Source organism: Geotrypetes seraphini, chromosome 2 (genome assembly GCF_902459505.1).
Source record: "Geotrypetes seraphini chromosome 2, aGeoSer1.1, whole genome shotgun sequence".
NCBI classification, from domain to species: domain Eukaryota; kingdom Metazoa; phylum Chordata; class Amphibia; order Gymnophiona; family Dermophiidae; genus Geotrypetes; species Geotrypetes seraphini.
Genome location: NC_047085.1, coordinates 480,163,288 through 480,191,230, shown reverse-complemented (window position 1 = coordinate 480,191,230; position 27,943 = coordinate 480,163,288). Strand labels below are relative to the sequence as shown.

At 42.5% G+C, this 27,943-nt stretch overlaps 1 protein-coding gene across 6 annotated transcripts in view; it reads left to right on the top strand.

The window, feature by feature from the left end:
* The window catches only part of CRHR2 (corticotropin releasing hormone receptor 2), a 403,216-nt gene that overhangs the window by 82,317 nt on the left and 292,956 nt on the right, over positions 1 to 27,943 (top strand). For 5 of the 6 annotated variants that reach the window (XM_033931757.1, XM_033931754.1, XM_033931749.1 and 2 more), the window contains exon 2: positions 2,309 to 2,398. Coding sequence is in view for 5 of the 6 variants with exons in the window: in XM_033931754.1 (XP_033787645.1) it covers positions 2,309 to 2,398 (90 nt within the window). In the remaining variant the exon portion in view is untranslated. Of the gene's footprint in view, positions 1 to 2,304; positions 2,399 to 27,943 lie in introns of all 6 variants that reach the window. The other variant, XM_033931750.1, reaches the window with a different exon arrangement.

The following is a 27,943-nucleotide window of genomic DNA, read 5'->3' as shown; positions in this document are numbered from 1 at the left end:
GTAGCAACATTCTAGAGCTCAGATTGTGATGTCATAACGCCTCAATCCACCAATGCCTAAGCTCCGTCCTCATCTGCACAAGCCTCAGACACTTTAAAATCATAAGCAGCACCATTCTAGAGCTCAGATGGTGATGTCATAATGCCTCATTCCACCAATGCCTAAGCTCTGTCCTCATCTGCACGAGCCTCAAACACTTTAAAATCATAAGTAGCAACATTCTAGAGCTCAGATAGTGATGTCATAATGCCTTATTCCACCAATGCCTAAGCTCCGTCCTCATCTGCACAAGCCTCAGACACTTTAAAATCATAAGCAGCACCATTCTAGAGCTCAGATTGTGATGTCATAATGCCTCATTCCACCAATGCCTAAGCTCCGTCTTCATCTGCACGAGCCTCAAACACTTTAAAATCATAAGTGTTCAAGGCTTGTGCGTTTAAGGCAGAGCTTAGAGGAATGGGGCAGAGACAGGGACAAAACTCATGAGGATGGGATGGGGACAAATTTGTCCCTGTGTCATTCTCTGGGTTCAGCGACATAATTTTGGTTAATGTTATCTGTCCAGGACAGGGATAGAAATATGCACATTTAGCCTTCTATACAACAATTTGCTGTCCCTGTGATCCAGTTGAATGCTTTTTATTGCAGTCTTGGATTTGCTGGGCATCATTCTTGACAAATATGTTCCTTTGGTTTTAAAAATATGACCTTTCCAACATCTACTATAAAATTCTGGTCTCATGTTTACAGAGAGTATTAGAGTTTTACATTCTGTATATAAGGTCAAAGCATTCTACAAGTAATGCTGGTTAAGCATCTTCATCCATCACCAGCTATTAAGAACCAGGCAACTCATTTCTCTCCTTTTATTTTTAGACGCTCTGAATTACATAGCATGTGCAAAACCATTTCTTTACTTATTGTTCTCATAATATTTTAGATTTCACGGTTGTTCCACAGCATTTGGCAAATGAGAATGGCCCCAATTCTATAAACAGTGCCTATGACACAGGCAATGGGGAATGCAGCACATACGAGGGGCCGCTGAAAAGTTCTCAGCCCAACCAAGAAGAGAATGATGTGGAGCCATGAAACGTACAAGTTATTCCACACTTTTCGTTTCAGTGAGGCAAATACATCTAGTAAATGGGCACAAGTATAGGGAAACCAAGCCATTGTGACATCACTCATGAGGTTAGCTCTTAAGCATTGGTGGAATGAGGCATTATGACATCACAATACGTGGGACAGCTGAAAGGTTCTCAGCCCAACCAAGAAGAGAATAATGTGGAGCCATGAAACTTACAAGTTATTCCACACTTTTCGTTTCAGTGAGGCAAATACATCTAGTAAATGGGCACAAGTATAGGGAAACCAAGCCATTGTGACATCACTCATGAGGTTAGCTCTTAAGCATTGGTGGAATGAGGCATTATGACATCACAATACGTGGGACCGCTGAAAGGTTCTCAGCCCAACCAAGAAGAGAATAATGTGGAGCCATGAAACTTACAAGTTATTCCACACTTTTCGTTTCAGTGAGGCAAATACATCTAGTAAATGGGCACAAGTATAGGGAAACCAAGCCATTGTGACATCACTCATGAGGTTAGCTCTTAAGCATTGGTGGAATGAGGCATTATGACATCACAATACGTGGGACCGCTGAAAGGTTCTCAGCCCAACCAAGAAGAGAATAATGTGGAGCCATGAAACTTACAAGCTATTCCACACTTTTCTTGACACTTTTCATTTAATTTCATATCATTGAAATGAAAAGCATCAAGAAAAGTGTGGAATAACTTGTAGGTTTCATGGCTCGGCATCATTCTCTTCTTGGCTGGGCTGAGAACTTTTTAGCGACCCCTCGTAGGCCCTTATGATGCCATAAGTTAGGTGCTCTATCGGCACCTAGCTTAAGCGGCAAAGCCTTTTAAAAGTCACCTTAAAATGGTTTTCTCAGGGTTTCCGCAGCTGACATCGTGTTGTCCTGTTTTTGCCTCGGAGGTAGTGCTAAAACTTAAGACTGTATTTTCCCCTCACTGTCTTTCCTATCAAGATATTGTAGTTCTTCCCCTGCTCCCTATATTTTATTATCCTATGTTTATTATTATTATTGTTGTTAAGTGCATATCTTTCTTCTTTGTCCCTTTTTTAAAATTTACACCGCTCAATATGATCAAAACTTAACTAAACTTGAATCTTGATAAGCATTGAATTCATTGTCAACTTAAGGCTGTTTCCCATATTGTAACTTTTCATGGGTTTTTCTATTTTTTTTGTCTCTTTTGTTCTACCTAGCTAGTTCTACACTGTGAATCATCTGCAAACCTGTCCCTGGCCGCTCTGCTGGAAAAGTACTGTGAAGCGCTCTCTGCCCTGCGGAACGTCACAGGTATATTTGCCCTCATCTTCTCTTGCGTCCCCTCTGGATTTCTGCTTTTATTTTGTTATCTTGCAAAATATAATTGAAATGATATTTATAATTGTTCGCAGTTGGTCTCCTAACATTTGTGCAGCTCCATGAGAGGTGTAGTGCAGTGATTAGAACTACAGCCTTAGTACCCTGAGGTTGCGAGTTCAAATCCCACACTGTTCCTCGTGACTCATCTTCAACCTGAGAAAATACGACTCAGTCACAACCTTCGTCAAACAACTGCACTGGCTACCCGTCCCATCACGAATAACTTTCAAAATATCTTGCATCATTCACCGCATACTTTATGGAAACTCTGCGGCCCCACTCATCCAGCTCTTCTTCAGCTAAACCGAATGCTACTAAATCTCCCATCCACAAAAGATCTTTTCTCCCTGGAAAAGCGGAGACTTAGAGGAGACATGATAGAAACCTTCAAGATCATGAAGGGCATAGAAAGAGTAGACAGGGACAGATTTTTCAAATTATGGGGAACCACAAGTACAAGGGGGCACTCAGAGAAATTGAAAGGGGGAAGGTTTAGAACAAACGCCAGGAAGTTCTTTTTCACCCAGAGGGTGGTGGATACATGGAACACGCTACCAGAGGATGTGATAAGCAGGAGCACGCTACAGGGGTTCAAAGAAGGTTTGGATAGGTACCTGGAAGACAAAGGGATTGAGGGGTACAGATAGGAGTAGAGGTAGGTTATAGGGATAGGATTAGAAGATTAGAGGCAGTTACAAAATTAGTCAGGGACACTGTTCAGGCAATTAGGCCTGATGGGCTGCCGCGGGAGCAGACCGCTGGGCAAAATGGACATCTGGTCTGCCTCAGCGGAGGCAACTTCTTATGTTCTTACAAACGAGTTTTCCACTCCATGCTTACCTTTCTAGGAATAAAAACTTGGAATGGCCTTACAGAAAGGACCAGAACTGAACCTTACCACATCATCTTCCGAAGAAAACTGAAAACCCATCTGTTTGACACCTAATCTCCTTTACCCTTTCCTCTCTCCTACCTACCCACTTCCCCTCTCTCCCTCCTCTCCTCCCTCCCTCCCCATCCTCTCCCCTCTTGCCTCTCTGTACAGTCGCTTCGAGCCTGTATAGGTATGAGCGACTCACAAATAGAAGATTAGATTAGATTAGATCCTGGGCAAGTCACTTAAGCCCAAATTCTATAAGCAGCGGCTAAAGTTAGGTGCCGATTTTGGAGGTGCCTAATTAGATAGGCGCCTATCTAAATTGAACAACAAGCTCAATTAAGCTTTTTAATCAGCATTGATTGAAACCTAGGCGCCTATCAAGAAAGCGCGATTCTGTAACAAGGCGCCTATAAAAATTTAGGCGCCCTTCAAAAAAAATAGGCGCGATGCATGTTAGGCGTGGGCGTGGCTACATGTTAGGCGCCTTGTTGCAGAATCGCTGCTCTTAAGCGTGCTTAAGCGCTCAGCTGGGCGCCTAACTTTTAAGTGTGCCTAGAGCGGGCCTATTTACTGGGCGCCTCTAAAATAGGTGCCGCTCAGCGCGATTCACTAAACAGCGCCCAATTGTGCTTGAATCGCGCTGAACGGCGCCTAAGTAGATGCCTGACTTTTAGGCGCTGCTTATAGCATTTGGGCTTTAATCCCCCATTGCCCCAGGGACATTAGATAGAGTGTGAGCCCGCCAGGACAGAAAGGGGAAAATGCCTGTATGTAAACCACTATAAGTGGTATATAAATAGTAACAAATAAATCATTAAATTCTAAGCTGGATAATGACGGCTTTAACACAAGCACCTTACAAAAACAAAAATAAAATACAAAGAGAACCTACCTGTGTTGCTTTTCTTTCAACTGCGGGTTCTTACAAGAATAAAGCCAATGTTGTCAGTGGCTTGTTTTCAGACAGTCATGCAGAGCCTGGTGATTTCAAAGTTTGATTTTTGGGTGTCAGGTCAAAAGCGCGCTGGGACAAAGGCGCGCACAGACAATTGAGCGCAGCGTGGAGGTGCGCGCCACACAAAATTACTGTTTTTACGGCTCTGACGGGGGGAGGCGTGGGGGGGAACCCCCCCACTTTACTTAGTAGAGATCGCGCCGCGTTGTGGGGGCATAGTGGGGGGTGTGGGGGGTTGTAACCCCCCACATTTTACTGAAAACTTAACTTTTTCCCTGTTTTTAGGGAAAAAGTTAAGTTTACAGTAAAATGTGGAGGGTTACAACCCCCCAAACCCCCCACAATGCCGGCGCGATATCTATTAAGTAAACTGGGGGGGCTCCCCAACAAAACCCCCTGTCGGAGCCCCTAAAAACTGTAATTTTCTTCGGCGCGCGCCTCCATCTTGCGCTCAGTTGTCGGCGCGCGCCTTTGTCTTTCGCCGACTTGTCTATGAACCGATTTTTGTAATGCACTATTGTTTAGACATGGCTAAGTTTAAAATGCGGGCTTTGCAAATAGTGCAAAAAAAAAAAAACAGCAGCCAGAATGAAAATGGCTCAATTCGTTCTTTTGTAATAAGTACATTTAGCACCTGGATAAGATGGCGAGAGACAGGGCTGGACTCAAAACTTTTCAGAATTCCAGTTTCTTTAATTTAAGTCCATAATTTCAAGCAAACTTAAATAATTTACCTCCAACGAAACTAAAAATAATAATTGGGAACATAAGAGAAAAGCACACATTCCACCAATTACTATAAAAAAACATATACAAAATACCTAGCAAACCTTGAAAGTGAGGAAGAGAAAGAAAAAGAAAAAGGGAGAGAGAGAGAGAGAGGAGATAGAATAAAGAAAGAAAGAGAGACCATTTTGTGTACGGAGTGTGGTAGATAATATAAAGAAAGAAAGAGAGACCATTTTGTGTACGGAGTGTGGTAGATAATATAAAGAAAGAAAGAGAGACCATTTTGTGTACGGAGTGTGGTAGATAATATAAAGAAAGAAAGAGAGACGATTTTGTGTATGGAGTGTGGTAACATGACAAAGTGGTATTTAGGAGCTCAGCTCACTGGCATCTCCCATTCATCCCCAGTCTTCACCTGAAGCTACCCAATGCAGTTGGTGATAGGAAAAGTCCCTACACTTACTCCTACTGCTCTCTAGTTGCCTTTGTGCTAGAGAATGACACGGTGACAAAATTCATCACCGTTCCCGTCCCCGCAGATAACCGTGGGAAATAATCCCATGTCATTTTCTAGTGTCTATTTCATCCTCAGTCCTTCTACACCAGCGTTCTTCAAAGCAAAGCTTGCGGGTCAGTAGTTGTGCCCAATTATACTCTGATTCTTCCCTCTCTACTTAAAGAAGGACATGAAGATGTTTTCCCGCGGTTATCTGCGGGGACGGGAACAGTGATGAATTTTGTCACCGTGTCATTCTCTACTTTGTGCCCCAGCCCATTCTTACCTGACTTCTCCTGGTTCACATGTGATCTGCCACTGAATGCCGGCTGCTGCCTGTGCCCTGCTCTAAGCCTAAGCTGGGACTATTTCTCAGTCTTCCGCTTGTTCAGCCCGCAGCAGCCCCTGATGTAACAAGGGGATAGTAAGAGGTTGCTGCTACTGTCATGCTGGATGGAGTGATGGTGGCTTGGAATTAATTCCTGACTATTCCTTACCTGTGCCCCGTGTCCTTTGGCAGGTGAGCTATAACCTATTTTCTACTCAGGAAGCCAGGACAGGTTTGGCATGGAATCCTGTGTGTGCTACTGTCTGTGACACACAAGCCTGGGCTATGAGTCTTTTCAAAATAAATACACATTTAACAGTACTATAGAACAATCATATAACAAATATGGTACACGATAAATATCAGTACTTAATAAACAATAAAAGAGGGTGCTGAAATGTTTTCAGCCCAACCAACCAACTTCTAAATTCTGAGTGTTGTTTTGCCACTACACCTGAGCAGAGTGTTATTTCATTAAGTACCAATTTGCAGAAACAAAATTCTATGTTTTCATATTGTTTCAGATCATTGATTGAACCATATCCGCATCATTCTCTTCTTCGTTGGGCTGAGAACCTTTCAGCAGTCCCTCGTATTGTGGAGACTTTCAGTCTTTGGTAACTAGAGCTGATAATGTGATGTCACAATGCCTCATTCAACCAATAAAAGCCAACCTTATCAGTGATGTCACAGTGGCTTGATTGCCCAACCAACTTCCTAAATTCTGAGTGTTGTTTTGCCACAGTAGCTGAACAGAGTGTTATTTCATTAAGTGCCAATTTGCAGAACAAAATTCTCTGTTTTTGACATTGTTTCAGATCATTGAATGAACTATATCCACGTCATTCTCTTCTTGGTTGGGCTGAGAACTTTTCAGCATCCCCTCGTACCATAATAGACACCATGAAAAAATATTCCCAAATAACATAAATATGCTTATGCTTATTTTTATTTGCTAAAATCGCCTTTTTTTACAAAGCAAATTCAGACTATGTATCATTTTTAAAAACCCACAAGAAAATAAATGTTAAGGAAGTAGCTCAATTTTGCAAAGCAAAAGAATCTGATATACCAAGAAGACATTCAAGCAACCAAGTAATATTGACTGCATGCTGTTCCTAAGTCAGACACAATTTGCGATCTGGCCCTGGGGACTCTAAGCATTGAAGGTGTGATTGAAGCAGAATATTTTTAGGCCTATCTTAAAGTTTTTGAAGGATGATTCTGAATGGAGAGAAAAGGAGTAAAAAAGTGCTTCTTCTAGTTGTCTTCCAAAAAGCGTGTGAGGGACTGGGACAAATAAGATGATGGTCATTTATTGTCAAAGTTGATGCACTGGAACATATGGGATCATGAAAATGGCCAAAAAATCTGAAATTCCAATGTAAAGGGTTTTGTGTGTTATTGAAAAGACCTTGAATTCTATATTCTACCATCAACCAATATAATTTAAGCAGATATGGTTTCTATGTTTAGCATAAGTTCAGATTTAGAATACCTACATATATTACATTACAATAGTCAAGTTGAGAACCAATAAATATGAAATAAAGTAAGCAAAATAATGTGATCTAAGTAGTCATGGACTGATTTTTAATTTTCGAACAGCCTTAAAAACCTGACGTGAATACTGATGAGACCTGTGTCAAGAATGTTAATCTGGAGTCCAAAATTAGTCAGATATATTTGAAGCTCTCAACTGGTTGAATAGGCATGCAGAAGAGTACTGGTTTAACAGGTGGGAATGGAAGCATGACTAGTGATCCAACATGCATCTGTTTCTGTAGGTTAAATACCAGATGATGTTCATTCAACCAGCTACAATAGTTCAACCTTTTCTAAACATAATTGTAGAGGCCTTAAATCTGGATGATTATTGAGGGTATAATGAATAATAAGGATATTGTTGGCATAGAAATATGCACTCAGCCCTGGTGGGTTGGGGATTGGCTGAGCGGTAGACTTCAGAGGGTGGTGGTAAACGGTACCCCATCCAAAGCATCGGACGTGATCAGTGGAGTGCCGCAGGGATCGGTCCTGGGTCCGATCCTATTCAATTTATTCATAAGAGATATGACGAAAGGACTTAGAGGAAGGGTATCACTGTTCGCCGACGATGCCAAACTTTGTAACATAGTAGGCAGATGCTTATTACCTGATAATATGACACACGACCTACTACTGCTGGAAAAATGGTCAAAAACTTGGCAGCTAGGCTTCAATGCTAAAAAATGCAAGATAATGCACTTGGGCAGGAGAAACCCCCGTAGAACTTATGTACTAAATGGTGAGACCTTGGTTAGAACTACGGCGGAACGCGATCTAGGAGTGATCATTAGCGAGGATATGAAGGTTGCCAATCAAGTGGAGAAGGCTTCCTCCAGGGCAAGACAAATGATGGGGTGTAACCGTAGAGGTTTCGTCAGCAGGAGACCTGAGGTTATGATGCCGTTGTACAGAGCCATGGTGAGGCCTCATTTAGAGTACTGTGTGCAGTTTTGGAGCCCACACTACCGAAAGGACGTGCTGAGGATCGAGTCGGTTCAGCGAACGGCCACCAGGATGGTCATGGGGCTCAAGGATCTCACGTATGAAGAAAGACTAAAGAAGTTGCGGCTGTACTCACTTGAGGAAAGAAGAGAACGGGGAGATATGATTGAAACGTATAAGTACATCACGGGACGCATCGAGTCAGAAGATGATATCTTCTGGCTCATGGGACCCTCAACCACCAGAGGGCATCCGCTGAAAATCAGGGGAGGGAAGTTTCATGGCGATCCCAGGAAGTACTTCTTCACCGAGAGAGTGGTGGACCATTGGAACAGACTCCCACCCCAGGTGATAAAGGCCAGTAGCGTAACAGATTTTAAGAAAAAATGGGATACTCACGTGGGATCTTTAAGGGAGTAAACTCAGGGGGGGGGATACTTGGAATGGGCAGACTTGGTGGGCAATAGCCCTTTTCTGCCGCTTTTTCTATGTTTCTATGTTTCTATGAATTAATGTTGCCAAAGGACTAAGGAAGAGATTAAAAAGGATTGGTGATAAGGATCCCTGAAACCCCCTCTTCCCCCCACACAATATAATACAAAGTCATCATAATACCACATGTAATAAGCACACATTAGAACATTCAAATAATATATGATGCTAATGCTTTTTCTATAATACAACTTACTATGTAGTTGAGGGACCAAGTTCAGATATATAGATGGGGACATGATAAGTAGTATAGAGTCAATTGGGATAAATAGATGGATGGCCAAACTCAAGACAAATTCTTTGTACAGTTAAACATGATATGAGGAATTTATTCCAGTTGTGGAAGAGTGTATAATCAATCACCATATGTACTAAAGGCTTGAGAGAAGAGCCAGGTTTTCACCTATTTCCTGAAGTAACAGTAGTCTCTAGTTAGACGTAGCCCTTCTGGGAATGAATTCCAGAGTATAGGGGCTCCTTGTGAGAAGGCACACTGGTGGGTATCATTTCATCTGATTTCTTTGGATGAGGATACAGATAGTGCTGCTCCATGAGAAGACCTTAGAGATCTCAAGTAGTCTGCTCCATTTTGTCTGACTACCAGAAATGGTATTCAGTGCTGATGAGTCAGAGAAACTGAAACAAATCTCTGTAAAACTGGAAGATGGAATAGGGAAATTTTGACAAATTGAAGAGTAGCAAGCTGCCTGGACCGGATGGTATCCAACCTAGTACTGATAGAATTGAAAAATGAACTTGCAGAACTATTGTTAGTCTTTTGTAATTTATCTTTAAAATCCAGTATGGTACTGGAAGATTACAAGACACGAAGATGCAATGGGAGAACTCAATATGAAGGTGAGGATGCTTGTGAAACAGATAAAGACTCTCAAGGAGCGTGTGAATGATCAAGAGAATAGGAGCAGGAGGAATAACATCGGCATCATTGCTCCTGGAGGTTGCTGGCATTAAAGACCTGCGAGACCTCATGGCAACATGGCTGCCAAAAGAACTTGGCCTGGAGCTGAAGGGTGTGCACCTCTAAGCAAAAAGGGTGCATTGAGAAGGGAATCCTAGGGCTCAGCCCAGTCATTGCCCAAATCTTCAATTTATGGTATTGGAGTATATAGGCAATACACTTTTGATGCTCCAAGACTTTTCTCTACGTATCTTGAACAACACAGGCTCCTCTCTCTATATCGCTCCAAATTGTTCGAGAGAGGTATCAAATTTGTGCTACAATATCTGGCGTGTGTAAGGCTCATTCGTGATAACAAAACTTTCCTGTTTGATTCTCTGGCCATAGTACTGTCGTTTTTTGGATAAATAGCCTGAGAAGCGGATTAGAGCGGTTCTTGACCTTTTTGTGCCTTTATGCATTGTGTTTTTATACACTTGAACTAGTCCCTCTGCCACTGCAGCACGTTGGAGCCATTTGGCTGATGCTGGGGTGCTGTTTCTCATCTCTTGCAGTTCCCTTTGGACCTTTTTTGTCCTTTTGCTAGTATGCTGTGCTATTTGGTTTTCTTTTTGCTACAGCATTACAGTTTTTCTTTTTTTTTTCTGCGGTGGTATCTGTCAGCCTTACATTACTGAATGCTGCTGGTCAACATGTGAGATGGCCTACCCAGAGGATCAGCGAAGGTCTCTGGGATATTATATTAAACATTCTGACTGTGGAATGTTAATGCAGATAGACTCTAAAAGACCCTGCTTAGAATCCATATACCTTATGTATCCAGCCAGCCTGGACTGTTTATCGAGAAGATGTGTTAACTACAGTAACAAAAGATGTCGGACAGACTGATTACATCTACCATTCTTGTAAATGTCACACCTTTCTTATCAGTTAAGGGTCATTGAGCTAAAGTATGGCAGAATAAAATGTATCAGTTAAGGGTCATTGAGCTAAAGTATGGCAGAGTAAAATGCTGGAAAACATGTACTCGGCAACAATAGATGCTATTTTTAGAACAAGTCTCAGACTTATAAATACAGGTTAGAAACCCTCCCCCTCTCTCTGGGCTCTTTCTTGGTTCTTCGCTCTTCGCTCTCTCTGCCCCTTTCTCTCCCATCTCACAACCAGACACACACACATTCATGCAGGTAAGCCACAGTCTCTCTCGGTTCTGGGAAAGCCATATGTTTTCCTCCACACACACAGAAGCAGCTCTATAACAAAATATATTTCTGTACATTAGTAACAAGCATATGTATGGTGCATTGTTTAAGTTAAGACAACTCAAGTATGTCAGAGAAAATATCAAAATATACCAAGCATCTCAAAATTTATTGCACAGCAAACATATTGTCATGATAAGCAATGTTGAGGCCCACATTAGAGAACGGTAACTGTGAGGTTGTTCAGAAAGCAGGGTCTAGCACTTAAAAAAACAGCTTTCACATCAAAAATCACTTCGAGGTAGGCAAAAGCCTCAGAGCCCCTCCTCCACCAACCGACAAAGCGGCTACAAAAAATGGAGAACTCAGCAGGGTAAGATAACGTCACTGGCATCAAAAATAGAACCTCTGGTTTAGAATAAAGCCACCACAAAACAGTAAGGGGCTCATAATCGAAACGGAAATACGTCTATAAATCGGCACTTAGACGATCAGTGAGACAATTTGTCCAAGCGCCGATAATCGAACTGGGTTTTAGACGTATCTAAAAATGACTTAGGCCTTCACAGTGCTGCGGTACGCCCAGAGCTAAAAGGTGAGGGCGGGACTTGGGCGGGACGCGGGTGGTCCTAGACTTAGTTGTACTGCATGTATAACAGAAAGTTTAACAACACTGCCTAGACGGAACTTGGACGTTGTGACTTAGGCCATCTAAAACCAGGACTAAGTCAAAAGAAGGTATCCAAAGTGACTAGATAACCACTGCAGGGACAATGTACAGACCCCTAAACACTCCACCAGTGATCGCTGACCCCCCTCCCCCTCATAAAAATCGTAATAACTTTACATATCTGCCTCCAGAACATCAGAACCTGGCAGCTTGGCTTAGGAAAGCCTAGTAGAGCTGCACAGAGGTGACTTAAGTGGTCTGGGGGTGGGCTAGTGAATCATGAAGAGGAAGACCCAGGCCCATAAGCCACTCTAACCACTGCATGCATTGTGAAACATGTGCACCCCCTAAAAAAAACCCAAACTCTTATGTACTGCCATATAAGTGGTACCTGCAGCCATAAGGGCTATTGGGGTAGTAGACAGGTGGGTCTAGTCGGTTCTGGGGGGGTGTTTTGGGGGGCTTACCATGACCTACAAGGTTGTTGTGGTGAGATGTGTATGTGGCACCCTTTCTCTGAAGTTCACAGCAGTGCCGTGTAAGATACCACACTACTCTGGTGCAATGTTTGGGTGTCCAGTCCATCACTTTGCTGACCTTGCCCACGTCCAAAAGGTCTTTTTCTAGGCGTTTTTGACTTGGACAAATTTTTGGACGAAAATGGGGTATAAAAATAGATGACTTAGCGGTCTGGACCATCAGATGGCTGGACGTACAGTTAGACAATTAAAAAAAAAAAAAAAAGTTGGATGTATTTTTCGAAAATGGACCTTTTCTCATGTCCGACTTTGGGCAACTAGCGACTTAGGCCCAAAACGGACTTAGACGTATCTTTTGATTATGCCCCTCCACACCAATAAGGGAGTACTTATCTGAAGTTGGATCCACTGCACATTGACGATGGCTAGCGTTTCGCTAAATTTTAGCTGCCTCCGGATTTGAAGGTGTTATCTTTCTTCTCCAGACACTCCGCTTCTCATCATGGCTGCCTATTTCTACAAAATACATTTTTATGCAACCACTCTTGGTTATTATTGTCATTAATTTACTTCCCGCTGCTCCTCTTGAGGCCTGTACCCAAGACCTCTCGCACACCCACAAAAGACTAGCCAAGAACGCACATTTTTAAACACCAATGATTACAGATTGAACCTTCTGTTTGTCAATAAATGCTTGCAGCTGTGTTAATGATGCTTTTTCTAGTATCTTAGATATGAAGGATAGGTTGAAGACAGGCCTGAAGTTGCTGGGTGTATTAGAGTCGAAGGATGGTGTTTATAGGATTGGTCTGATGATTGCTGATTTCCAACTTTCTGGCACTAATCCTGTTTATAGTGAAATGTTGATGAGAGGGAGAATTGACTTTGCAAAGGAGTCTTTGAGTAAGAGTAGAAGATGTGATGGGCAGGGATCCAAGATAGAGTTGGAGTGTCGGACTGTGTCTATTATTTCGATGAGGTCTTTGTGGGAGATGGTGTCAAAGCGGATTAGGGTTCAGTCGCAGTTTTTGGTATTTTGTTGAGGTGGGAGTTGTGAGGAGGTGGTGTTCGCTGTGCAGTGGAATCAAGATTGGAGTGTATCTGGTCGATCTGGTTTGCGAAGAAGGAAGAGCGCATTTTGCTGTCTAGGTTGGTGTTCAGGGTTTGATTATCTCCTTGGGGTGATGTGAATAATCTCTTTGTCAGGGTAAATAGGTTTCTTAATCTGTGGGGGGGCCTTTTGTTGTTGAATGGAGTAGTAAGCTATTTTTTGCTTCAAGGATGGCCTGTTTTTAAATTTCATGCAGCAGTTTCCATCTTGTCTTATCGTCTGGTTGCTTGTTTGGTTTTTCACCATTTTCTCTCGGCTCTTAGTTCTCTTTTTTTGGTTCTTAAGTGATCGGTGGATGATATTTTATCTCTCTGACTGTGGTTAAATTTTCAGAGAGGGCCTTTACTTCCGTGTGTCAGTTTGTGGCGGAATCATCGATGGTGTTCTGCTGCAATTGTTCGTTTGGCAATGTCTGAGGAGATGATTTCTAAATCAACATTGTCGTTGTTTAATATCTTCCTAAAATGGGATTCCTTCGCATTTGTAGATGGTTTTGTATTGATGGTATAATTAAAAGTGATTAAGTAATGGTCAGTTCAGGGTACTTGATTGATGGCACAATGAGAGGTGGAAGAGGTAATCATTTTGTGAAAAGATCAGATCAAGTATGTGGCCTGCAGAGTGCGTGAGAGAAGAGATTATTTATTGGAGGCCAAGATCTGATAGTGTCATGATGAAGTCTGCTGGGGATCCAGCCACCTTTGGATATTCTGCAAAGTTGAAATCCCCTAGGATACTGATCTGTTTGAGGGTAATGGCTAATTTGTTTAGGAAAGGTAGAAGGGCTTCCAGGGTGGACATGGGGAGAGGGGCACTCTGTAAATCAGGGCAAAGATGAGGTCCTATTTGTAGCCAGTAGAATAAATGAGGTAATCTAGTGCGTTTAAGGTGATAGTCTATTATTTTGGGGATGAGGTCAAATTTTTTGATGGCAGCTACTCTTCCTCCTCTTTTGTCAGTTTGGGAGCATGCTAGTGCTTGATATTCTGGGGGACATAGCATACCCAGTTCAACCCCATAATTATCTTTAATCTAGGTTTCAGTTATGAGGAGAATATCCCTTTTTATTTTCTGAAAGGAGGTCATTCAGGATGATGTCTTTGTTGTTTACTGATCTTGCATTCACGAGGGCTATGTTGAGGTTTGTTAGAGTGGAGATAGGGGGAGCGAGTGGGAGAGGCATAAGGTAGCTGGGTCTAGTGTGAGGGGTCTAGTGTGGGAATAGTGTCGAAGGAATCCATATTTCCCCTGACCTGATATGACTGGGATGGGGGAGTACATGATGATAAGAATTATAGTGACTAGCAGGACGGGGAGTGGTTGTATCAACATTCCTGTTGTTGTTGATATGGATGGGTACACTTCTCCCTCCGTATTCGCGGTTTCGATTATTCACAGTTTTTAGCTTGCTGGCTCCTACCCCCAAATTACATCAGCTTACATAGAGAAATCGCTGAGTCCAAGCGTTTACAGAGAAAATCGCCAATTCCCAGCACTTTCTTCACCGTGTTTTGCCTCTCCTTCAGGAACAGACCAGGTCTCCCACCATGTTATTCACGGTTTCACTATATTCACGATGGTTTTTAATAGAAAACAGCGAATAACATATGAAAAAGTTATTCACGGTTTTTCTGTATTTGTGGTTCTGTTAATCCCCTATCACAGCAAATACGGAGGGAGAAGTGTAATATCAGGAGAGGTCTAACATGAATGAATTGAATTTACAAGCAGTGTAGTTGTTGGGTAAAATAGGATAGTTCCTCAGCTCAGAATTAGATGGAGAATCAATGATTGGTAGGGTAGCTAGGTGGTAAGGGATTGATGAGTGATTTAGAGTGGGATGCTACTGGGTAGGTTACGCAATGGTGCAGGGTTCAGTACAGAAGATAGCGAGTGTCAGCAGTCCTAGGCAGATTGAATATGTTGCCTGGGGAGTTGAAAGTCTCATTGAGGTCCCCACAAAAGGTCACACAAAGGGCCCTTTGGCATGGCCATTCGGTGGAACCGCAAGCGGGAGAGGACTGCATGCTCAATGGCCCTTTAAAGGGCTGGAGCACTGCTCGGGCCTGCAGGAGGCAGGGTCAACGTTGTTATCGGGAGGTTCGTACTGGTGAAGGGGGTAGGGAGGGACAGATGTTGCCCCCTCCCCCCCGCCTTCCTGCCATTTAACCAATTTATCATTATCTAGTTAAATCGCATGGACATCTGACTTTTCTAATTGTTTCTTTTCTTATGAAAAAGCTCACCACAGTGCAAGACAGAATCTGATGTTAACCAATTCTGAACATGAAGCCTCAGGAAACCTGAAACCTGATTATATTCAATTAGAAATAATTTCTTGCTCTCAAATCACAGCTGTGCAAAAGCTTACAGCTGTAGCCTTTTCCTTTTTACCCAAAAGATTTTAATAAAAGGGTTCTGTGATATAGAGTCATTTTTCAACAGGATGGAATTGAAACGGTGCCATTACAACACTGGTTTATATATTTTTTTTAATTTCATTTGTTTCTTTGTAATTTCTGCACGTTATTTGTAGAATACAGTCAGACTGTAGGCAAGAATAACCTCCAGGATGGAGCAGATTCAACTGGAAATAGAGAATTGACAGATGCCAATCATGTTTATCACCTACTATCACTTCCACAAGAGAACGAGAGGGCACTCTCTAAAGTTAAAAGGGGATAGATTCCGTACAAACGTTAAGGAAGTTATAGCACCCCGGATCTGGAACAACTTACCAATTTGCTTATGTGGTGAATCCTCACTAGAAAAATGTAAAAGCTCTTTTAAAAGTTACTTGTATAAGGACGCATTTGAGACATAGAAAGCATCATTCATCTATCATTAATGCATAAACTCTAATACTGAAATTTAATCAGACTTTACGTATAGGTCGCAATCTCCTTTACCTTGGGGGTAATGGTGGACATGACAATGAAGCCGACGGCACAGTGCGCAGTGGCCGCTAAGAGAGCGAATAGAATGCTAGGTATAATCAAGAAGGGGATTACAACTAGAACAAGAAGTTATCCTGCCGTTGTATTGGGCAATGGTACGCCCGCATCTGGAGTATTGCATCCAATATTGGTCGCCGTACCTTAAGAAGGATATGGCGCTACTCGAGAGGGTTCAGAGGAGAGTGACATGTCTGATAAAAGGTATGGAAAACTTTTCATACGCTAAGAGATTGGAGAAGCTGGGTCTCTTTTCCCTGGAGAAGAGGAGACTCAGAGGGGATATGATAGAGACTTACAAGATCATGAAGGGCATAGAGAGAGTGGAGAGGGACAGATTCTTCAAACTCTCGCAAAATAAAAGAACAAGAGGGCCCTCGGAAAAGTTGAAAGGGGACAGATTCAAAACGAATGCTAGGAAGTTCTTCTTTACCCAGCGTGTGGTGGACACCTGGAATGCGCTTCCAGAGGATGTAATAGGGCAGAGTACGGTACTAGGGTTTAAGAAAGGATTGGACAATTTCCTGCTGGAAAAGGGGATAGAGGGGTATAGATAGAGGATTACTGCACAGGTCCTGGACCTGTTGGGCCGCCGCATGAGCGGACTGCTGGGCACAATGGACCTCAGGTCTGACCCAGCAGCGACAATTCTTATGTTCTTAAGAGACAACGTACGAGTGTTGTCAGTATGGAAGGCCAGACATCCACACAACTTCTTAGAGAGCTGGATTGAGCTTCCTGTCATCCTGAATATATTTCGGTACTCTCTCATCCCGTCAACGACTCTAGTCTAAATCACCCTGTAATTGAACAAACCTACTCCAGATATTTCAGCATCACCTGCAACATTCCTAAAAGAGCAAATACACCGTTGTCTATGATGTATGTTAACCTGTAACCCGTTCTGAGCTCGTTGGGGAAACAGCGTAGAAATCAAATTCAACGAAAAAATAAGAGTCACTGAGGTTTAGCTCTGAAGCATGTCCGTCTTCGGGCTGTGCATTTGTTTGTTAACATTTGGTTAGTTACCCGTCCTTAAAAAATATTATGTGCACAAAATTGATTTAACGTTTTATTAAAAAAAAAATTTTGACACCGCCTACACCTAGTCGGTTTCCCAAAAACATACACAATATAGAGACAATGCAACTAAAATCAAGCTGTCCTAACATCTGCCCTTCTGTCAAACTGACTGTCCTATTACATAAATGCATCAATGAACAAGTGCCTCTTAAAGCTAACGTTACAAAGACGTAATTGACCTGGCAAAGGCATTCCATAGTTTCACCCCAGCTATTGATAACATAGATGCTTTAGTATCTGCATGGTGTGCCCGTGACTCACTATCCACTGTCAACCTCATCCCGTTTTCTGATCTCCCCCCACATGTTTAATTTCACCCGATTCCGTCAAATTTTCAGAGCTTAAAGGGGGATGGGGCTTGATCTATTGCTTTTTCCGTGTGGTTTACACAATCAAAACGGTTTATATGTTTTTTAGACAGGTGCTCATTTGGTTCCTGTGGCAGTGAAGTGACTTGCCCAGAGTCACAAGGAGCTGCAGTGAGAATTGAAATCACAACCTAAGGGTGCTGAGGCAGCTGCCCTAACCACTAGGCTTTGCCCCCAGACAGATGGACAGACAGAATGTTTCTCTTTCAATATTCTTCAGCTAGAATTTTTGTCCCAAATCTTCAGGCATTATATCCCACATCAAAACACTGCTGTTCAAAAAGTATAAACAATCTACCTAATCTCCCTCTCCTCTTCCCCACTTACTCCGACCAGGCTCTGCTCACTCCCTGGCACCATACCCTCAATCGACCAATAAAAAACAAAAAAACAAAACGAAATGCCAAAAAAGCTACCTGAAACCTAAATTATCCTACCGAAACCGACTATCTACCAACGTATGGAAACAGACTACTTGCTATGTAGTGTAATGTAACCTGATTTATCTTCCAATGTTGTTAAGTCTATACCCTCAATCTGTATTCTCCAATGTCATGTACCCTCCTGGAAATGTCCAGTTCTCTTCTTATGTAATCCGCTTTGAACCGCAAGGTACAAGCGGAATAAAAAATCACTAATGTAATGTAAATATATAATATTCCTGCATCACTACATCTGTACTTTTTTCAAGTCCTTTCTATGAATATTTTGCACTGTTGGTACAGAAAGATTTGTCGCACGTTCCGCCAGAGAGAGCTTGCTTTGTAAATGCTTTGACCTTGACTGCTTGAATTGCTTGAGCCTCGGAACATATTTTCTTTCACTGTAGAAAAATGCAATTTATTTCCATTTTTGTCAGTAAGAACTTCTTTATCTCTTAATTTATATTGCATTTATGGTCTTGTTCAATGATGATTTCGCGTAGGCCTGGGAATGGGGTGAAAGTCTTTTTTTGAACAAAGCTCTTGTATCCCCATTGTGACAAAAGAATCTGATAATATATGCCTGAAAGCTTATGCCAGTTCAAAACATGGCAAGTGTTGCCTTTAGTGGAAAGTGGATACCTTTTAAAAGTTTTGTTATAAAGTTCAATAATATTCTATTTCAGAACAGGGATATTTTCATCATATCACTTTTAGGAAGAGAGTTGACCCCAAGATAATTGTAGGTAGACTGTTGAGCATTTCTTTTGACCCATCTGTATCACTGGTTGACCAAGTAACAGGATTTTAAAACAGTGTTGAATGAAATACTTGAACAAATTTATTCATGTTAGATCTTATTTATTCAGTTTTCTATTTTATTCTCCCAGGGAAGCTCAGAACAGTATATATGAATTTATTCAGGTAATCAAGCACTTTTCTCTGTCTGTCCTGACAGGCTCACAATCTGTCTAATGCAGGGGTGTCCAATGTCGGTCCTCGAGGGCCGCAGTCCAGTCAGGTTTTCAGGATTTCCCCAATGAATATGCATTGAAAGCAGTGCATGCACATAGATCTCATGCATATTCATTGGGGAAATCCTGAAAACCCAACTGGACTGCGGCCCTCGAGGACCGACATTGGACACCCCTGGTCTAATGTACCTGGGGCAATTAAGTGCCTTGCCCAGAGTCACAAGGAGCAGCGTGGGTTTGAACCCACAACCTCAGGGTGCTGAAGCTGTAGCTTTAACCACTGCGCCACTCTAGAAATCATAATGTAGTACAAGTGAGTGAAGTATAGGACAATCAAGCCATTGTGACATCATGAGGTTGGCTCTTAGGCATTGGTGGAATGAGGCATTATGATATCACAATACCAGCTCTGGTTATCAGCGGCTGAAACTTTTCACACTATTTATTTATTCAGTTTCCTATTCTTTTCTCCCAAGGGAGCTCAAAGTGATTTACATGAATTTATTCAAGTACTTGAACATTTTTCTCTGTCTGTCCTGACAGGCTCACAATCTGTCTAATGTACCTGGGGCAATGGGGGAATTAAGTGACTTGCCCAGAGTCACAAGGAACAGTGTAGGTTTGAGTCCACAACCTCACGGTGCTGAGGCTGTAGCTTTAACCGTTGTGCCACACCACACTCACTTGTACTCCTTGGTTTTTGTGATAATTTGTCATGTCTTGAAGTGGCCAAACAATAATCTCCTGGAACTCAAAAGTGAAATGGATAGACACTGGATAAAATAATCAACAACTATAATAATTTTATAAATCATCAAATCCGGTAAGCCCTCCAATCATACAACTAGTGGCTTGAAGATAATTAGAGAGAAAAGGTTTGCTTGAACTCTGCATGTCCCTGAGGCAGAAAACGAAATGAGGCTCTTGTCTGACTCATTAGAAGCCAGCAGCCAGATAAGTTTTTGGAAACATTGTATGCTGAAATGGAGCATTTTGTACTGTGAAATTAAGCTGAAGCCTTTAGCAGTCACGTATATAGAGTGGGCATATAATTGGAATTTGACTTCTTATGGATATTTGAGACTTTTTAAAATTAACACATTGTGGTGTATGGTTAACACGAGAGAACAGTAGTGATGTAACCGGCATATTAGCTAGTCTGGGATTTCTCCATCATTCAGCTATTTTTGAGCAGTGTAGACTGCCAAAGTTACTGAAGTTTTCTCTCATTAGAAAGGCCTCCTTTGTATCAAGCTGCATTATGTTTTATCACCAGCCGCTTTGGTAAAAGCTGAGACGCTCAAAGGAATTCTATGAGCGTCAGAGCTTTTACCGTAGCGGCCGGCGATAAAAAAACGTTAACGCGACTTGATAAAAAGGGGGTCAAAATTATTACAATTGTTGATTATTTTATCTAGTGCCTATCTGAGTTACAGGAGTTTATTGTTTGGTTTCTTGATATTTACTCCTGAAAGGAATTTTTTGAGGTTGAAGCGATGTCTTGAAGTGGGACTGTGACAGATTCAGGGGTTTCCCCTCTCCCAGACTGTAGTTATGCTACTGAGCAGACGAGGGCGTTAAGCCATGAGGAGAAAACTACGGGTCCCAGCATGCCTTGAGCTTTGCAGATCAGTGCTGGAGTCAGAAAGGTGGGACTCAGGCAGGGAGGAGCACTTCTGCCCAGACCAGAATCAGTCAGGGAGGTCCCTGAGAAAGAGGAAATCCTGGGTTCCCTAGAGATAGGCTAAAGCAGATCCTTGGGATCCAGAAGGGTGCCTATGGGTGAAGCAGCTTGGCTGAGGTAAGCCAACACCTTTTGTTTTTGTGTGTGAGACAAACATAATAAACAGAAAGATTTGTGTTCATGTGAAACTGTGTCCTGAACATATTTATATCTACTAATCTCTCCTGGAAGTCCGGGCCAGCCTGCCACACCAGGCTAGTCTGCTACAGGGACATCCAGAGTACAAAGGAGACATTGGTAGAAGTCTGAACATAACAAGCTGAATGATCAGGCATGCCCAGTTCATTGGCCTTCACTCCCAGTTCTCAAAGGTTACCAACAGGTAAGGATTTCAAGAGACCCCTACTGAATATTTATGAGAGAGATTTGCATGCAATGGAGATAGTAGGCATGCAGATTTCCTTCATGTACGTTCAGCCTGTTGAAGGTCCTCAAGGACTGAGAATGAAGACAGAAGGCTTTAGCTAAAAGCTCATTCTGTCAGTTTACAATTCAGACTCTCCAAAAATAAGAAGCTAATAAGCAATTACTTGTGTTAAAATATAATCAATGAAAATACTCCACAAGTTGAAGAAAAATATATATCAAGTGCACAAAATGCAGTATAAAACCAATAAATATTAATGAGTATAAGTGAAGTGCTCAGTCACCAAACGATCTGTGCAAAAAGTACTATTAAAAGTACAAGCGCCAATTGAAAGCAGGGACCATCCTAGCACTGCCAGTCCCTTAACCTTCCATAAACAGACATTTATAATCAAAAAGGAAAAAGAAAAATCACTTATCTTTGAGTAAATATGAGGAAGGTAGCACAGTATTTGAACCAGCGCTTGTATGAAATCTCAATCTCTATTAGAAACCCCCATGTTTGAAACTCCCGTAGCCTCCCTTCGACTCGAGTTTCACGTTAGCGTCATCAGGAAGGGGGCATTAGCTAGAGGAGCGAAGGAAACACCCATCCAAACCGGAGTTGAAGATTTGTCCTGAACATATTTATATCTATATAATAATAATAACTATAATAATTTTATAAATCATCAAATCCGGTAAGCCCTCCAATCATACAACTAGTGGCTTGAAGATAATTAGAGGGAAAAGGTTTGCTTGAGCTCTGCATGTACCTGAGGCAGAAAAAGAAATGAGGCTCTTGTCTGACTCATTAGAAACCAGCAGCCAGATAAGTTTTTGGAAACATTGTATACTTAAATGGAGATTTGGGGGAGGGGGGCATGGCCTGACAGCGCTACAGGATGGACGGGTAGTTAGTGAGCTCCCTACATCCAGGCTTTTAAATTGATCATTTCTACAGTCCATCGTTGAAAAATTAACTTTGTTAAAAGTTTTCATGGTGTCTACAAAGCAGAGCAGCATTGAGTCATCCTATTTTGCGGAGGGGGGGGGGGGAGCTAAAAGGCAAAAACAAGATCCGATTACCCCATCAAAAATCCCCCTGCCTAAAGATGGAGGAGATAACAGTGAAATGATGGAAGAACTGAGGCGGATAAGACTGATTTTACCAGGAAATTCTGAGAAATTAGCAGAATTAAAAGATGAAGTATACAACTTGAATAGACAGATGGAGATATCAAATAACCGTCTGGAACAGATGGAAAAAAGAATGGGAGCAGTGGAAACAGCACAGGTGCAGTGCAAAAAAGACCACAGTGAGTTGCACATTATGTCAAGGAAGATGGAGGATCTGGAGAATAGGTCCGAAAGGTGCAATGTGAGACTTTTGGGTTTAGTTGAGGGGGGTGGAAGGAAGTTATACAATTTCTTTTCTGGAGCAACTCATCCCAAACATACTCCTTCTCACAAAGAAGTATGCCCTTGAAATTGAAAGGGCTCACAGGACAGGGGCATAATAAAAAAAAAGCCTAAGTCCCCTTTTGGCCTAAGGCCTTAAAACGTTGAAAGTAGAAGCAGGGAAAATGTCCATTATCAAAAAAACGTCCAAAAGGAGTTTTTAAAAAAAATAAAGGCCTGCCTCTACGTTCAGCTGTTTAAATGCCCAGACCACCACTACGTCTAAACTTACACCATATAATCAACCTAAAAAAAGCCTAAGCCCCAAACGTCCTAAACAAGAGCTTTTAGGCGAAGGAGGAGCCAGTCCTTCACCTAAAAGCTGGATTCTGTAACCGGTGTCTGTAAAAAACAACACCGGTTACAGAATCCACCCCCCTCGACAACATCGGGGCAAGAGGGAGCCCAAGCTCTCTTGCCCCGTGATCTCCCCCCCTCCCCCACACACGATCCGGCCAGGAGGGAGCCCAAGCCCTCCTGGTCCAGCGATCTTCCTCCCCCCCTCCACCCCACATGATATGGCCAGGAGGGAGCCCAAGCTTTCCTGGCCCAGCAATCTTCCTCCCCCCTCCCCCCCACACGATCCAGCCAGGAGGGAGCCCAAGCCCTCCTGGCCTGCAACACCCTCAAACCCCCACCCCCCACTAAAATACGGTCAGGAGGGATCCCAGGCCCTCCTGCCCTCGACGAAACTCCCCCCCACGGCCGCTCCCCTGAACCCCCGATTGCTTCCCCCTGCCGACCCCACGATCCCCCCACCCCCCTTCCCCGTACCTTAAAAAAAGTTGGTCGGATGGACGGGTGCCAAGCCCTTCTGTCCGACAGGCCAGCCATCACAGGAATGGCTGGCCTTAGGGCCTGATTGGCCCAGGCGGCGCAAATCCTGCCCACAGGTGGGGCTTGAGGCGCCTGGGCCAACCGGAATTGGCCCAGTTGTCTTAGGCCCCTCCTGTGGGCCTCAGCTTCGTCAGCTCAATGCTAGATATGGTCTTTTTTATCCTGCAGTCATGCAGGTAACCCACGAGAATAGTAATTATTTTTTGTTTCATATGCTTCCTTGGATTGTGGCATTTCAGATAAAAATCTGAAGATTCATTGTGCAATGGTGGGAGCTGTTTTTCTGGTGTAATCACAAGCTGAGGAAAGCTACTCTTGCATTGTCAGTTTTTAGACCAGTGGACGAGCTTCTGCTTTTCTGAATAAGCCCTGCCTATCTACCTACAGGGTGTCGGGGGGCAATGCTTGGCGGCGGGAGGGAGTGGGTATATCTCCCGCTGCTGGGAGGGATGTTGGGTGGGGGGTTGTTTGACTTTGGCAGCTCAAATTTTTTTTTTTTTTGGGGGGGTGTTGTGCATTTATTCTGTGCATGTGCCGATCGCTATCACCAGTGATGGGCACATACAAATTTAGTGAACCTTCGCTACTCTCCGCCAACCTCATTTGCATGCGCATTTTTGGGCGAATGACTCGCTTTTTTTTAAAATCGTTACAATAACGGCTGCAACAGCGGCATATCGGTTTTTAATACAAAGTTGTGAGAATCTAGCCCTCAAAGTTTAAAGATAGAAGTTAAAATCTGAATGGCTGGAGAGGTTTTTGTTGGGTTTTTTGATCAATGAAGATGAACAGATTGTGAATATGTGAGGTCTCTTCGAGACACATTCAGCCACTGAGGTCTCTTTCCCCCCATATTAAATTCAATTGATGACTAGGTAGATCTGTGTTATAAACAGTTTGCATTAGCATTATACTACTGACACACCTAATATTTATTTATTTATTCATTTTTCTATACTGTTCTCCCAAGAGAGCTCAGAATGGTTTACATTTCCCCCTCCCCATTCGCGGTTTCGGCAATCATGATTTCACATATTCGCAATTTTTGGGGGAGGGGGAAAAAAAGAAAAAAACCCCACAGATTAGCCTTCCCCCAGCGTCCCGGCCTTACCTGGTGGTCTAGCAATCTTCCTAACTCCTGCCCCGTGTAGATCGCCAATAGGAAATGGCTGTGGGGAGTTCCCGTCGTAGTCTCGAGCGTAGGAAGATCGCTCCTGTCCCGAAAGCTCGCTAGACCACCATGTAAGGCCGGGATGCCAAGGGAGGCGGGGGTGGGTCAGAGCCGGACCAGAAGATATTCACGGTATTTCACCATTCGCGGTCCGGCTCTGCCCCTATCTCCCGCGAATCCGGAGGGAGAAGTGTACTTGAATTTATTCAGGTACTCAAATCATTTTTCCCTGTCTATCCCAGCGTACTCACAATCTATCTAATGGGGGGGGGGGGGGACTAACTGACTTACCCAGGGTCACGAGAAGCAGTATGGGTTTGAACCCACAACCCCAGGGTGCTGAGGTTGTAGCTTTAACCACTGTGCCACCCTTTCCCCCATGCATTAGTATATTCGGATAACAGATATGATGCTAATGTTTTTCTAAATACAGCATACCATATAGCCCAGGGGCCAAATGCAGATATATAGATGGGGTCAACATGGGTGGTACAGAGTCTCTTGGGATAATTGGATGAGTGGCTCAACTCAAGGCTTTGTAGATAGCATTTAGCGTTATTTCACAAATAGTGGCACAGTTTATAGTTTTATTATTTATATTCTGTCTTTATACAAGGCAGATCACAACATTGTATACATATATAATGCAAAAATACATAATACTTGCATGGCCACACTACAAAACAATCATTAACAAACATTTCATTAAAAAAATTATCCAAGGGAAGATAAGCTGATTACCCAATCAAAGCCACAAAAGTCCACAGCATTAAGAAGCATGGTTCATCGGGCAAAAAAAAGGTGTCGCTTCAACCGTTTATTAAATTGACACAAATGTTTCTGCGGATGAAAATACGCTGAAAGCTTATTCCATTCCACCGGCCCAGCACAGGGAAAAAAACGTGTTTTCTTATTGCTTCATGTTGCAATATTTTATAAGATGGAACAACCAGGTCAAAATGACTAGCAGAATGCAATTGTCTAGAAGGACCATATGGCACAATACATTCTTGCAAGTAAGGAGGCGAAAAACAATTCAAACTCAAATACACCATCAATAACAATTTTACCTAACCTGATGTCAGCCAATACATCGAGATAAAAAGCTGAAATCTGTGAATCAAGTTTCAAGTTTCAAGTTTAATAAGTATTTGATTAATCGCTTACTCAAATATCTAAGCGATGAACAAATCATTCAATTTACAGATAATACAGGGGTTATAAAAGACAGATGGACACTGAACAAAACATATTAAATTAACGACTAACAGAATAAACAAAAAAGGAAAACAAAGGGAAAGGCAGGGTAATGAAATACAATAATAGTGATAGAAAGAAGGACGATTATGGTAAAAAACAATAGGAGGGAAAGTAAATAAATGATTGAATTCTGGGCTACCTGCAAACAAGATGATGAAATACCCCCAAATACAATGTTGCAATAATTCTTTTTTATATATATATTTTTAATATATCTTTATTAATTTTCAAGTATAAACAGTGCAATATATATATCTGAATACATAACAATAACAGAAATAAGCACCTTTAACTTCAACAAAGTTGCAATAATTCTAAGCCCGCACGGACAATAGATCGAATCACCTCTTTAAATTCAAATTTTGATAGATACATTTGTAACTTATTAAGTCAGTGTATCGCAAACCGTGTGCTGCGGCACACCAGTGTGCCCCCTGAGATTTCAGGTGTGCTGCGACACGCTGGCGAGGAGGGGAGTCATCCATGGCGGCTGACCTGCCTACAGGACGTGCCTCTCGCGAGGCAGCCAGCCGGCGCAGATGACTCTCCTCCTGGCCAGCGTCTCTCCTCTCCCTGCACCTCCCGGATCCCTTCACTGAAGTGGGTCACGGCCAGATGGGCCTCCGCATGTGCGGACGTCATCACGTGTGCATGTGACGTCATCACGTCGACGGCTGCGCACTTCTGGATGCCTTCCGGCCGGGGCACTGGATTTAGTGTGCCACCAGCCGGAAAGTTTGCGAGACACTTCTCTAGGGTATACAGTGCATATCCAGTTCTTCAAGTCCCTGCTCATACATCTTTTGGCCCAGCCCCATATCTTTTTTTGTTGTCTTCCTCTGAATGACCTCAAGTCTTTTGATATCCACAGCAAGATACGGCCTCCAAAATTGAAGCAATTTACTTGTACAGGAGCATTAACACCTTCTATCTTCTACTGACTAGGCTTCTCTCTAGGCAACCTACGAGTGCATCCTTCTGGCTATGGCCACTGCCTTGTCACATTGTTTTGTTGCCTCTGAAACTATCACCCCCAACTAGGGTTATCAGATTTTCCATCTGGAAAATCCAGACCCCTAGAAAATGCCCTGAATATCCTCCTGATTAACAAGGCTCCACGTGGGCTGCCTTTCCTGGGTGCACAGCTCCAAACTTTCTTCTCTGTCTTCCTCTTCCTATCTCTTGTCTCTTTCCATTTTGGCCATATTACAGGCTAAGCACATCTTGATGTGATCCATCCACCAAAAAGAGGATTACATTAAATAATTGCCCCATGTCAACGAAAACAAAAACTACAGTTTAAACTCAACCAGCCCTCAAGGGTGCATACTTTAAGAGGCTCAGAGAAATGATTTTGCAAGCATTACTTAATACTTATTTAAACAGAATTTTAAAAAGGGCAACAGTGACTCGTAAAAACACCTGAGACCAACCCTTCTCAGATCTTTGCAATGTGCTCAGATTAGCAGGAGCTACAGAGAATGTGCCGTATCGTATTTATGGGCCCAGAATGAATATTTTGGAGAATGCGTCCTGAAATTTAAAACTGAGTTAGTGAAAATAACTTTGTACTAGACAAGAGTTCTCTGCTATTGAAGAACTAACTCCAGCAACGCGTTATTAAAAAAAAAACTGTCCTTTGAATTATTATACCTGGCAAACAAGATATAATTGATTGATAGTTTTAATAACAAAAACACCAAAATTAGCCAGCACTTAAGGTTCAGTGCCTCTCTGGAATTATTGAATGATTTTAGAAACAGTTTAGTGGTGGAAAGCAAGATGATACAGCCAAGGAAATCGGTCTGTGTTTTGTATCTAAGAGCTGAAAAGTTCACAACTAAGCAAAGCCATCACATCCTTCTTTTTTGATTTAACTTTTAAATAAATATTTTTTGTTCCTATAGTGATTCTCTAAAGCAGGGGAACTCCGGTCCTCGAGAGCCGTATTCCAGTCGGGTTTTCAGGATTTCCCCAATGAATATGCCTTACAGAAATCTGGCTCGCCCATGGAGAAGAAGCCTATATTACCCAAGTTTGCCCCCCCAATTTCAAAGCAATCTTTCAACCCCGCCTATATAAAAAAGGAGGGGGGTTAGCAGTTAT